This window comes from Drosophila mojavensis, unplaced genomic scaffold (assembly GCF_018153725.1).
Source record: "Drosophila mojavensis isolate 15081-1352.22 unplaced genomic scaffold, ASM1815372v1 contig_80, whole genome shotgun sequence".
NCBI classification, from domain to species: Eukaryota; Metazoa; Arthropoda; class Insecta; order Diptera; family Drosophilidae; genus Drosophila; species Drosophila mojavensis.
Window position 1 is genome coordinate 7522658 of NW_025318906.1, and position 14192 is coordinate 7536849.

A 14192-nucleotide genomic window follows, 5' to 3' on the forward strand; every position below is an offset into this window, starting at 1 on the left:
TCATTTATTTGTATAAAGAGCCGAATGAAAAAGGTAATTAAATTAATTAAAATAAAACAAATTATGAAATTGAATTAAATTTTGTAGAGTTCTAGGGTTCAAAACCAATTTTAAAAATATTTATAAAATATGTATGTGTATATGAATACCATTAGAATTATAATATATAAATAATATATTACTTATTTCAATTTAAAAAAAAGATCACTCCAAAACGTTACACATTTCATATGCCAGCTGCAACGCCCCCAACACTCGCCTAGGGTATTTCAACAATAGCTTGGAATTGCTCACGCACACAGCTCCAATTGGCGGCGCACGTAGACCAAACTCTAACCAGTCCGCCGTGCCAGACTGGACCGGAGCGGAATTGATGCGCAGCGCGGCGCGGCGCGGCGCAAGCTTTTCGACAAGTCCTATAAGTAGACTAAGAAGCGCTGCGATCGCGTTTAGTGCGTCGCGTTTGCTCTACGAGGCAGCTGGCAAAAGCGGAGCTACGACTTTCGGTTTCTATTGGCCAACGAGTTTGCAAGTTAGCGTGACGCTTTGATGTTTTAAGTGGAAGTGGAAGTGCCACACCAAGTGAGTGAAGCTACGAGCAAAGCATATATATACATATATACAAGACATACATATATATATATATATATATGCATATCTATTATATGTGAGTCTGTGTGTGTGAAAATGACAATAGGAAATCGCAACCGGGTTTTAGCTTGGACAAGAGATAAATTGAACACAAATGCTGTAAGCGTTGACAAGTGGAGCCAAATTTGAAAGCTGGCAAAGGCCATAAAAAGGCCGCCTAAACTTTGGCCAAATGCTGCAACAACAACAACGACGACGACGTTAACAAAACAAAACTAGTTAAAGTGCAATGCACTTCATACCGTCTGTGAGTTATTTGCCATTGCAAGTGAGGCGTGAAAAGGCAGCTAAAAACGCCAACATTGAAAGGCTTTTGACAAGTGCAGAGCAAACAAATGGAGGCGTGGCAGACACACAGCAGCAGCAGCAGCAGCTGCGGCAACCGTAACGCCTCACCTGCCACACCTCAATACGCATAATTTATAGATCTCAAATTGGATATCAATCGCTCCGCTGTTGCAATGACAAAACAAAACAAAAATATCGACAAAATATTCAAATGAAAACGAAATCGCCAATACATAAAAGACTTGCTAAAATATTTGATTAAATGTCATAATTTATGCAGTCCGCAACTTTCTACAGACTTTTAGCTGTAAATACTACAATAAATATATTTAACATTTGTGCGCTAATGAATAGAATCTTTTGTGTGTCTGCTGCATTTGCAAAATGCGCAAAAAAACAAAAAATAAAACAGAATTTCGATTTCGATTTCGCCTTCAGTCGTGCGCAACGTTGCCTTGAAAAGCAGCTAGAACAATGTGGGCCACAAGTGGCTGCTAAGGGCGGCGCTGTCGGTGGGTGGGAGTGGAGCGGAAAAAAAAAACAAACTAACGTTAGACAACTCAATGGAAACGAAAAGCTTGTAGCATTTCAGTGTGTACAAAGCGAAGCCATGGAACAGTTTTCTTGCCCCAAAGCGAGAGACTTGAATAAATTATAAATATGTGAAATGAAATATACATTTTACTCATACTACAAAGGGGTGCACAAGACGGTGGCAACAAATTGAAGAAAATTTATAGAAATTTAAAAAGCTATATAAAATAAATATATATATACATTTAAATATTAAATATATATAAAATGATTATATAAATATTTGTGCAAAATATGATAGCTTTAAAAATTTTATAAAATTATATAAAATAATAAATATATATGATTATATAAATATATTTGCAAAATATGATAAAAGGCTTTATAAATTTTATAAAATCATATAAATTGTCAGTATAAATTTTCAGTATAAATTTTCAGTGATAAATATATACATGTATATATGTAAAAAATAAAAGAACACCACTGGCAAATTCAAAGTTTAAAAAATCCTCCTCGATACATTTATCAGTGTATTGATCTACTTATTTTTGCTTATATAAGCAGAAAACAATAAATTATTGCAATAAATAACAATTATCACAAAAATATTCAACGTTTTTATACATTTCGCAAAACTCTCAAAGAAGTTAAAAAAAAAAAAAAAATAATGCACATGGTGCTATTTTATTTTTCATTTTATTTATGAATACTATATGATAGATAAATGGCTTAAATACATTTGCATATACATATATAATATATGTAAAGCTGCACGACAAGGCTGTGATTAAAAGACGTTAAATTAGTCACAGTTAAATGAAATTGTCCAAAGTGGTTCAAGTTGCATTAAATCATGATATTTTAAATGCTGTATCTAATTTCAATAATACTCTTATTACATAAAACACGCAATTATATACACAATAACTATACATACAATTATATATATACAATTATATATATATATACAATTATATACACAACAATTGTTACATACATACGTAAACTCTCTCAGCTTAAAAGTCATTTGCTTTTCGCACTCTACATAAAAACTTCCTACAATTTCAACTATCATAGTTTGCCAAGTCAAGCACAATTTCTTACAGTGCATAGTCGTCGTTGTTTATTCTTTTAATAATAAAGACGCGACAATTGAAATTGCTGGCGCATTGGCTAAGCAAAGTCAAAGTTAAGCAGCGGCCTGGCCCAGCGAGGAGACAAAGCACTTAAACAGCTGTGTGAAGAAGCAGCAGCAGCAGCAGCAGCAGAGGCTGCTTGACATTTTGGTTTTCTTTTCTTATATGCTTGTTTTGGGGGGCAAGCGCAAGAATTATCACTCAAGTTCATTATGAGGCATGCCCCGATAAGATGTATGTGTGGTTGACTAGCTTGTGGTACACAGAGCTCAAGTGCTGGACGGCTGAGCTGAAGGTCGTCGTTTGTCAAGGCAAGGGCAAGGATATAAGCTCAGAAGCATAATGCCAAGATTGTGTGTGTATACACACACACAAACACACACACAAACACACACACACATGGAGATTGAGCTATAAAAATTGTGTGCGGCAAATGGGATTTAAATTGCCAGCGCACAGAAGTTGCAAGTTAGGAGCAGGCGCAGAGAGCAAGAGAAAGAGAAAGAGAGTAAGAAGGAGAGAGAGCGCGCGACAGTGGCAGCGACACGCGGCGTATGAGCAATATCTCAATATTGCTCATACGCAGCGTGCCACCAAATCACGCTTTGAAGTGTATAGACGCGTATATATGAGCAAATATCTGTATGTATGTATGTATATATAATATATGTATATATATACATTTATATTGAATGTCTTTTGTTAGCCACTTGAATTTTATTGGCCCCACGCATATGCACACACAAACACATAACACACAAACACACACACACACACAGAGACACACACTTTAACAATGCTGCTGCTCTGTATTGAGTTAGGTCTTTGAGTTTTGGGCTAAAATCAAATGTAAACTGCTTGAGCGTAGCTTTGGGGCTTTTATTTGCCAGCATTTTAGGCCGCATATTAAGTTCGTTTTATTTTCTCATTGTTGTCGTTGTTGTTATTGTTGTTGCTCTTATTGCATAGGCATTTTGGTAAATTGTTCATTGTTTGCCTGCTCCCGTTGAGTGCACTGCATTTGGGCCCAAAAAAAAAAAAAAAAAAGCGTCTCTCATGGGACATTAGGTTGCGCGTCTGGGCCAGAAACTTGTAGTTGACATCCGCACATTTATGGCCACATGCAGTATTTATGTTCGTGCATAAATATTGTGTTTACCGTGCCCTAACCTTCCATTATTTAAATATTGACAGCTAACTTTATTGTTTGCCTGTTGAGACAATGCGGCAGAGTGAGACTGTAGGAGCTGCTATAAGCACAGCATCTTCATAAATAATCAAATAATACATGTTCTCAGCGCTTCTTTATTTAACTTGACAATTGTCGTTTGCCCAAGCAATTCGCAGCGCTGAGCTACCTTATTTGCACTCAGTTATATAACATTATGAACAGCAGCATAGTTGGATTGTGTTTATAATAATTGAAAAAAAAAAAAAAAAGAAAGAGAGAGAACAACTTTTTGCTAAAGTTTTTCATAAAGTGCATGGAAATTATAATGCCAACTCATCTGGAATAAGTGACAGCCGCAACAACTTTCGTAAGTTTTGCACAGCAAACAACTTGAAATACATTTCATCTCATCTTTTTAGTTTTTTGTTTTGTTTTTGTTTTTGCTAGTTTTTCTCCAGTTCTCAACTCAAGTGGGCGGCACAAGTGGCGTCGGCGGCTGCGAAACTTGTTCAAGTTTTTGCTTAACATTTTCCAACCATTTACAGTCGTAATCTCTCAGTGCTCTAGGGTTTTAGGGTCCATTTCTATATGCCATTTTGTTTTTATATAGTTATATAATGAGCTGAGTTGATAAAATCTTTCATTCAGCTTGCAGACAATCACAATACTCTGTCTCTTTCCCTCCAATGGCCCATTTTAAGCTAACATCAATTTTAATGGCTTTAATACTATTACATTGTGTTTTCAGCACATACAAGTTCTAGATAAAGACGTAATATTGCACAAGCCAACGCTAATTGCGTTTTTCTTTGCAATTTTCACGATCTCAATATAGCTTATTTGAGTTGGAATGCTAATTGAATTACGAAAATGTTACATATATTCTACTATCGTATTCTATTCTATTCTACTATTGCTCAATGTATTATTAAATGAGTTGAATTTAATAAACTTGAAGAGTTTTAATGCTGTTTTGGGTATTAATTATTGTAATATTTTAGTATATTTTAAAATATGATTATGACAATTTTAAATTAATTTTTTTTTTAATTTTTCTATTTATATCATATATATTTTATATTAATGTAAAATTTCAAATTGTAATAATAAAAAATTAAAAAAACAAAGGTGCAAACTTTTTTTTTTTTTTTTTTTTATTATTATATTTTATTTTTGCTTTTTATATTTTAAATTTATATTTGTATATTATTTTTTTTAAGATATATTTTTTTTAAACATTTATAAAAATTTTGAATTTTTATTTATTAATTATAAAATTATTTAATAATAGTTAGATGACATTTTTAAATTATTATTTTTTTGTTGTATTGAATTTGATTTTATTTTCAATTTTAATTCAACTCAAATATTTGTATTCTTCTAAAATAATATTAAATTTGAAACAAATTTGTTATTCAGGTTATTTAATATTTTATTACATTAATTTATAAAACTAGGCAACTGAAAAAACAATTCCGATTCTAGTGTCAGATATGCGTAGCGTTATTGCCTAAGTTCATAGAATATTCCACTGAATAATATAAAACAAATATGCTTTAATTTCACTTCTCAAGAGTTCATGTAAAGCAAGCATATATAAGGAGTTTTCAATCATCTCTAAACAGTTTAAATGTATATATGTATATATTTACAATTCTAATGCTGTCTAGATGACTGAGCGTTATCCTTTCACACCTCTCACTCACTCCACTCTGCGCAAACACAGTCAAACACATTATATTGCTGCTCTATGCGATTTTCATAAAATGCAAATGAGACTCGCTCCCACTCAAACCTGTTATTTACTACCTGTTACTGCATGATTCCACATGCTTCTCGTAGCTACGTTCATAACGAACTTCCATCGCTCTTTGCCTTTCAGCACAGCCGAACAACGACAGAGAATTGAACAACAACAACAGAAAATATGTCAAGCTTGAGGAAGACCACAGCGGCGCTGATAAAGCGCACCAACTACTCCGCGACGTCGACGTTGTTGCCCCGAGCCGGGGGCGGTGCAGCCGATGCAGCAGCCGCACCACATGACGGCGTGGGCGTGGCAACGGAAATTGAAAAATCTTTGGCGTCTGGAGCGATGCAGCGACAGCGACAACAACAACAACAACAACGAATCGAATCTGCCATCAGCAGGTGAGTTTTGACAGCTAGCAATACCTGCTGCATACTCTGACATACAATTTGCAACAGCAACACAACAGCAGCAACAGTAACAACAACAGCAGCAGCTGCCACAGCTACAACAACAACAAGCGCAACAGCGACAGCTACACCTGCTGTGCGTCCCTATGAGGAGGTGCCCGGGCCTTATCCATTGCCATTGATTGGCAATTCCTGGCGCTTTGCGCCACTAATTGGTTAGTTAAACATGCGATTTAGCACAAACACACACACACACGCATACACATACAGAGTATCGTTTAACACATATACAAACGATTTTCATAGGCACGTACAAAATTAGCGACCTCGACAAGGTAATGCACGAGCTGCATATCAACTACGGCAAAATGGCCAAAGTGGGCGGACTCATTGGGCATCCGGATTTGCTGTTTGTGTTTGATGGCGATGAAATACGCAACATATTCAAAAAGGAGGAGGCCATGCCGCACAGGTAAGCATGTCATGCCCACTCAATGTGTGTGTGTGGGGGCGTTCAGCCCAACCGAGCAAACATTTTCACATGCATATTTGAAAATCCGTAACAGAAGCTTTAAACGGAGCTTATTATTAAATTATTAGCTTGCAACGGGCATGGCAATTTCAGACAGTGCTGAGGGTGTGTGTGTATATATAGAATTATAGTTTTGGGCTTAAGTGAAGCTTATTTGAATTTGTGTAAGGGAAATCGCAAGAACGAAAGCAAATTGCTATAAATGATATGTTTGCCAACTGAGCAAATGTTAAGTTTGTTTTGGGTTGTAAATAATATGGCTAGCAGATGAAAGAGCTTCAAAATATGTTAGAGAGTTTAAGTGTAAGAATTTGCCTATATAGAATAGATTTGCCTTTCAATTGAATTGAGTTTCTACTATATTAATATTTTTTATAAATATAAATTATTTTTTATATACATACATTTTTATAAAATATAATATAAAAAATATAAAATTTTGTATATTATATATTTCACTTATTTATACAAAAAATTATTTAATTAAAAAAAATCAATTCAATTTTAATCAAGCTCGTTGACAGCCAAAATAATGCAAAACTAAGCACAGAGAGAGTAACTAAAATAATCAATATATATGAATATATAATGCATATGACTTTAAGCTTTAGCTCTCAAACATAAATGTAGTATTACATAATAGTTTCTGCTACGCAGCCAAAGCGAAATTACAGCACAGCAATTGCAGCTTAAGTTGGCTCGAATAACTGCAGCCTAATTGACATATGTAATTTAATGCATGGCTGCATTCAAGCAGACGTCACTGTAATATAATACAGCCCACACACAAGCAGACGCACACACACACACACAGCATTCATACGATATCCTTTTACATAGCATCGATGTAATGTGCCTGTGTTTGTATTATTTATGCGCACATTGCATTAAATTCATAATTAAATTATTTCAGTGTGCATGGAAGCAAAGGATTTGCCTCCTGTTTGGCATTCTGCTTGATAATTAGTTGTAATTATAATGCCGTTTGCCCAAATTACGTGCACAATTTGGCCTATTAGAATGTGCGTGTGTGTGTGTGTGGCAGTTGATTAAGAGCTGCTCGAAATATTTGAGCCAAAAAAAGACAAAAAACAAAAACTTTCACTAGGCCTACAAAGAAACCGCAAAAATATAAAAATAAAAAATGTATTTATAAAAAAATATGTAAAAAATGATATTAAAAAAAAAAAAAAAAAAAAAAAATATACATATATATATACATATAAATATACATATATAAATATACCTATATATATACATACATATATATACAAATATGTATAAAAAAATATAAAAAAAAAATATTTGAATGCGAATAAACTAGGCATATTCAAACATATATTTTTTTTTATCTTTTTTTAATTATGAATTTGTATATACAAAAAAAATTTTTTTATGTAAATAAATCTTTTATCTCTTTTTAAGTATGAATTTATATATGTACAAATTTGTTTTCCATAACAAGAAAGCCAACTCTTGGGGCTAGCTTGTTAAACTTTCTTTTATTCAACGCGTTGGTTGTCTTTTACTTCTATTTTTTTTTTTTCTATTTTTTTTGCGTGTTCATTTGGCCATGAACCAATTTCTGTGCAGAGCGCAAAAAAAAGATAAATAAAAATAATAAGCATCCAATAGACGCGTTGAAAACAAACTGAAAAAAAATGTAGTTGACTTTTAAAGCTTATATTCAGCAAGTCATCATGGGAGGGGGAGAGCAAGAGATAGAGAGAGAGAGAGAGCGAGCGAGAGAGATGTGCACATACAAAGTATAGATAATAAATTGACATAAAACGCAAATGCGTTAAGGTGAGCAAATGTTTAAAGATTGAAAGATTGATGAATGCGGCGTCGCTAATTGACTGATATATGTGCAGAAAACAAACAAAAATTTTTACACACATATATAAAGACATACATATACATGTATATATGTGTGACTGACTGATTGATGAAGACATTCAAAGTAAAACTTTACGCCTCGCGTGTGGCCCGAAACAGCAGTAGAAAACGTAGAAAGAAGCTAAAATCTTTGTTGTATCTTTTTTTATGTCTCACATAACTTTAGAGAGCAAATGTGTGTGTGTGTGTGAAAGATATATAAAATATACATAAACTTGAAATTAGATGCACAGTTGTTATTGTTAGTCTTATTGTTGTTGACAGTCGTTAAAGAGACAAAACGCAGACACATTGTCTAGCCAATTCAGTTGGCCAACTGGCTGCAGCTTTTTGGCCTACAATTTCGAAATCTATCTGCAACTCACGTCGGCGGCTTACACATGTTCAAGAGCAAAAGAAACACGAAACATAAAAATATGCATAAACAGATAAATTTGTTTAAATTTATTTCAGCGCAGCTCTTTGATAATTTTGTTTTTAATTTACGCCCAACTCTGGCATTTGACCTTTGACTGAACTGGTCGATGAGCTCAGCTGTCAGCGTTGCATTAATGTAAATTAAATGCACATTATAAATTATCCAAATATTTTACATAGCGCATTCATGTAAATGAAATGCATAAAAATACTTTAAATACCACACCAATGGAATGTAGGCGACTGGTAGATACTGTGGAGATGTCAGTCAAAAAGAAAAATAGAAATTTGATAAAGAGAGTTCTTAAATTTCTTCTGTCTAAGCTCAGCTCAGCTTTGCTAAGCTGCCTCATTAGCAGCAACAATGAGCATGAGCACGAACATGATATGATAATAATCATAATGAGATGAATCATAATGAGATGGATGAGTATGATTAAAATTGTGCATCGATTTATGATTTGTCTGTTGAAGATAATCAGGCGATTAACACACCTAATTCATTCTTTCTAAATATCAACTAATTAAATAACTGTGAACTATACTCTGCTGAACATATAGTAAATACTATATCAATTCAGATATGAGCATAGAACAGATAAACTCTATAAATAATGATTATAATATAATAAAAATAATTAAAGAAATATAGGCGATAGTTCAATAAGTTTATCGTCTGAGAATTATAATTATATTTTAGTTATACCCTAGATCATAAAACTCTCGAAGTTCCACTATTTCATCTCTTCTTCTCTGGACAACAAAGATTTAGTTAATCTATGAGCTCATTTCAAGACAGAACAGGTTTGCGGCATGAATGAAAATTAAATTCAGGAGTAATCAAAAACTGGTTTAAGCCAAAGAAAGAAGCAAAAGATATAAACAGCTAAGTATATGATATGCTTAGCTAAGCACAAAGCAAACTTCTATTCTATTCTTTTTTTTGTGTGTGCGCAGAATATTGAAGAATAAAATTCTCAGACTATAAATTGCATTTAAATAGAATGATGTTAAAATAAGCTTTAAAGTATATTATATAATCTTTTGCGATACACTTTTTTGGTATATAGCTATAGATACATATATATAACTATACATGTAGATGTAGGTAAGCAGCTCTAAATGAATTAAATATATTGAATATGGTAATATATGAATACATACGATTTAAAATATGCTCGCACGTAGAAAGATCTCCAGTTTTAAATAGAGATTTAATTTGAAAGATTTCAATTATGTTCAGATTTTGCTATCTTTGAGCAGGCAACACAACAAAAGAGAATACATTTAAAAAGAAAGTTGATTTGCAAAAACAAGCAAACAAAACAAAATCTCAACAATTTCTAAGTAAACTCTTAACGAGCTGCTATAAAACGCAATTTTGCAAGAAACATCATTAAAACATTGTTGAAAAGAAAGGCCGCCGCAATCTAGCTTGAATACCCCTAATGTGCGTGTGTGAGTGTCTAAATAAAGTCATATGACTTTTGTTTTATGCCATTTAATTGAATATTGTTGCCTGGGGCAACGAGCCCAGCAAATAGACAAACAAATATGTGTGAGTGCGAGTGTGTATGTGTGTGTGTGTGTGTTTAATAGAACCTACTAAGCGCGACACCCTATCCCAACAGCCCACACTTGGCTATAAAATGCGAAGTCGTAAAACAAAATAAAATGCGACTATTTATATAGCGACATGCGAATTTATACAAGATACACAAATGTATCTGTATCTTGTTGTTGTTGCTTGTTTTGTCTCACGCGAGCATTTGGTAACTGAATAATGTAAGGCACAAGCCATGTTTTGAGAGAGTCAAACAACTTGAGCCCATTTGACATCATGTTCCTTAAAAAGCATCAAATTGCGCATACGCCGCATTGCCGGCTCATCAAATATACACACATATGTACATATGTACATATTCTTGTGTGTGTGAGTGTGCTTGTCATTTTATACATGTATATGTTTTGCTTCTTGGCAGACCCTCGATGCCTTCGCTGCGACATTATAAGGGTGAACTGCGCCGCGACTTCTTTGGCGATGTGGCTGGTCTAATTGGCGTGTAAGTATTACGTTTGCATTTGGCAACGTTTCACTCACCCATTCTGCATCTCACCTCACCTCACTTCTAAACCCACCTGCACACAATTAGGCACGGTCCCAAGTGGGAGGCATTTCGCCAGGAGGTGCAACAAATTTTGCTGCAACCGCAAACGGCCAAGAAGTACATACCCCCGCTGAATGATATAGCCAGCGAGTTTATGGTGCGGTAAGTTAGTCGTCAGCTCCTTGGCACCTGCCCAGCCTCAGCTCACATTTACCGTTTTATAGCATAGACGAGATGCGCAACGAGCAGCAGGAGCTGCCCGACAATTTTCTGCACGAACTGTACAAATGGGCGCTCGAATGTAAGCCACGATGATGTTTATAGGCGCAAATAGTTGGCCACATAAAAAAGGATTCTTTTCTCTTCTTTTCCCCCCTCTCTTTCCTGCTCTTTGTTTGGCCTACGTCCTTGCAGCGGTGGGCCGTGTTTCACTGGACACACGACTGGGCTGTTTGTCACCGGAGGGCAGCGCTGAGGCACAGCAAATTATTGAGGCCATCAATACGTTCTTCTGGGCGGTGCCAGAGCTGGAGCTTCGCATGCCCCTGTGGCGCCTCTATCCCACGAAGGCCTATCGCAGTTTTGTGCGCGCCCTGGATCAATTTTCTGCGTAGGTTGCGACACGCCCCCATTTCACAACACATTTATATACATACATATATCTTGCATTTCAATTGATGGATTTAGCATTTGCATGAAGAACATCAGCCAGACGATGGACAAGGCCGACGCGGACCAGGCCAGCGCGATAGCCAAAAGCGAGGCAGACATCTCCATTGTGGAGCGCATCGTTCGCAAAACCGGCAATCGAAAGTTGGCAGCTGTCTTGGCCCTGGATCTGTTTCTCGTGGGCGTCGATACGGTGAGTAATTGTTGCCAATAGTTGCATAAAGTCGAAAGCTTTTGCGAAATTGCACTACTTGAAATATATGTATATATATATATATAGTATCTAGTATAGCTTAAGGGTATTCGATACGAATTTGCATTCTGATTGGAGTGGCGCAGCTATCTGATTTGCATTCCAATTTGAATGTCTTAAATTGGCTTTGTTTGCACAACTCAAACTTAAGTTCTGATACGCCATTTCCTTGATTGATTTGTAATTCCTGAAGCAGGATTCTAGTCTATTATTTTATCTACTATTTACTATCATTTGAGGCGTTAGTGTTTATAAGGGATGAATAGTTTTATGGTGATATTTAAGAGTATATTGACAATAAATATACAATAAAAATTAATTAAAAAATTTAAATAAAATAAAAAATTTTGGTATGCAATAGTATTAAAAGATCTGTTGAAATTACATTATCATGAAGAACATAATTTAATTTTTATATTTAAAAATGTCAAATAATCATTATAATGTAATTTATGTATATATTGAGCTTATTATTATTATTTTTTTTAAATTTATTTTTTATTTATTTTATTTTTAATTTATTTATCTTTTAATTTATTTTATTATTTTTTGGGTAATATTAAACATAAAATATATATATTTTTTAAATATTCCCGTTTGTTGTCTCTCCTTCTTAATATATTTTCTGATAAATAAAATATTTAAATAAAATTCTGGTTATGAATGCAAAGAACTTTGAATATTTATTTATTACTTTGTTTTCCGTTTCTATTCTAAAATTTTGTTTGGCATTTGTAAAAGGTTTATCAGCCCATAATTCCCTTTAATTTACGCATATATTTACACACAAACACGCCGACTAAATGGCAAATGAATAGATTATCAATAGATAGCATCGTTTTTTCCATTTGCATTTTCACTTCATATCCATGGCATTAAAAATGAACGACAAATAATGGCTGATTGTAATATATATTTGCTGTAATCTAAAGAGATAATCGAATGACACAATCATTATTGCCATTACGCCAGGCTATAAATAAAGCTCATTAAGTAATTAACGCACAAGTTGTGAAATACATATAAGAGTATATACATATATATCTATATATATAGCTAACTTTAACCCCGTTTTCGCAGACCTCGGTTGCCGCCTCGTCGACCATTTATCAGTTGGCCAAGAATCCAGATAAGCAGCAGCGTTTGTTCGAGGAATTGCAGCGCGTGTTTCCAACGCGCGATGCCCAGATCAATCAGCATGTCCTCGAGCAGATGCCGTATATGAGAGCGTGCGTCAAAGAGACGCTGCGGTAGGTTCACTAGTGATATAAACCCACACACAGGTACTCTATACAGCTGCTCTCTCTCTCTCTCTCTCTGTCTCTACCTTTACAGGATGAAGCCGGTGGTCATTGCAAATGGACGCAATTTGCAGGCAGATGCTGTTATCAATGGCTATCATGTGCCAAAGGGCGTAAGTGGGCGTGGTTGCCACCATAGAAACTTTTTTACTCTCTTTGTCTCTCTCTCTCTCTCTTTCCTATGCAGACACACGTCATCTTTCCACATCTGGTGGTCTCAAATGATCCCACATATTTCCCGGAACCCAAACGTTTTCTGCCCGAGCGCTGGCTCAAACAGGGCACAGGTATGTGTGAAAAGAGGGCGTGGAAATAGTTTTTTTTCCTCTCTATTTTTCATTTACAACTTTTTCATTTCAGCTGAGGGCTGTCCGCATGCGGGCCAGAAGATACACCCCTTCGTAAGCCTGCCTTTTGGCTATGGACGTCGCATGTGCGTGGGTCGGCGTTTCGCTGAAATCGAGTTGCATACGCTGTTGGCCAAGGTAAGGACAGAGGGAGAGCGAGAGAGGGGGAGAGTGTGGTATGAAATTTTAATTGTCTCTTGTTATGGCAGATCTTTCGCAAATACCACGTATCCTATAATTCCGACGAATTCGTTTACCGCGTCAATTCCACGTATATACCTGAATCGCCGTTAAATTTCAAATTGACGCCACGCGAAGAGTGAGGCAAGGAGAAGAAGCAGAAAGAGGAGGCGGAGGAGGAGCAGCAGCAGCAGTAGCCGTTGAGGATTTGCAGCTGTCGCACAACGCGGCGGCTGTGTGATATTTTTAGCAGCACGCATATTTTTTGTTATTCTTACTGTTGTTGTTGTTGCTGCTGCTGTTGCTTTTGCTGTTTGGTTTCCATTTGCTTGACTGTCACGCGTTTGTCTTTTTCTTAATTAAGCAAATGTATCTGAGCCAGGACACTGACAGCAGCGGCAACAGTAGCTTTGTACATATATCTCTATATCTATATATCTTTGTTCGTATTGTATTCGTGTTAGTCATCAATTCTAGTTTTACTGTACGCAGCCAAAAGTCGTAGTCAATAAAGAGCCTAAAAGTATGCAACGTGTTTTTCTG

At 35.3% G+C, this 14192-nt stretch overlaps 2 protein-coding genes across 4 annotated transcripts in view; one reads left to right on the forward strand and one right to left on the reverse strand.

The window, feature by feature from the left end:
- LOC6579037 (G protein alpha o subunit) overlaps positions 1–14192 on the reverse strand; it is a 36641-nt gene that overhangs the window by 5082 nt on the left and 17367 nt on the right. The gene's annotated exons all lie outside the window — the stretch shown is intronic.
- LOC6579038 (probable cytochrome P450 49a1) lies at positions 406–14175 on the forward strand. 2 transcript variants are annotated; one of them, XM_015163445.3, is made up of 14 exons: positions 406–582; positions 5666–5934; positions 5992–6158; positions 6250–6415; positions 10774–10854; positions 10945–11061; positions 11124–11200; positions 11314–11509; positions 11587–11761; positions 12902–13071; positions 13157–13235; positions 13310–13409; positions 13483–13607; positions 13679–14175. In XM_015163445.3, exons 2-14 carry the CDS (start codon positions 5711–5713, stop codon positions 13790–13792), a joined length of 1791 nt encoding a protein of 596 aa, XP_015018931.1. In that variant the 5' UTR covers positions 406–582; positions 5666–5710; the 3' UTR covers positions 13793–14175. The 2 variants fall into 2 exon arrangements, with proteins under 2 accessions (XP_015018931.1, XP_015018930.1); XM_015163444.3 differs by lacking the exon at positions 406–582 and having other exon boundaries at positions 5305–5934.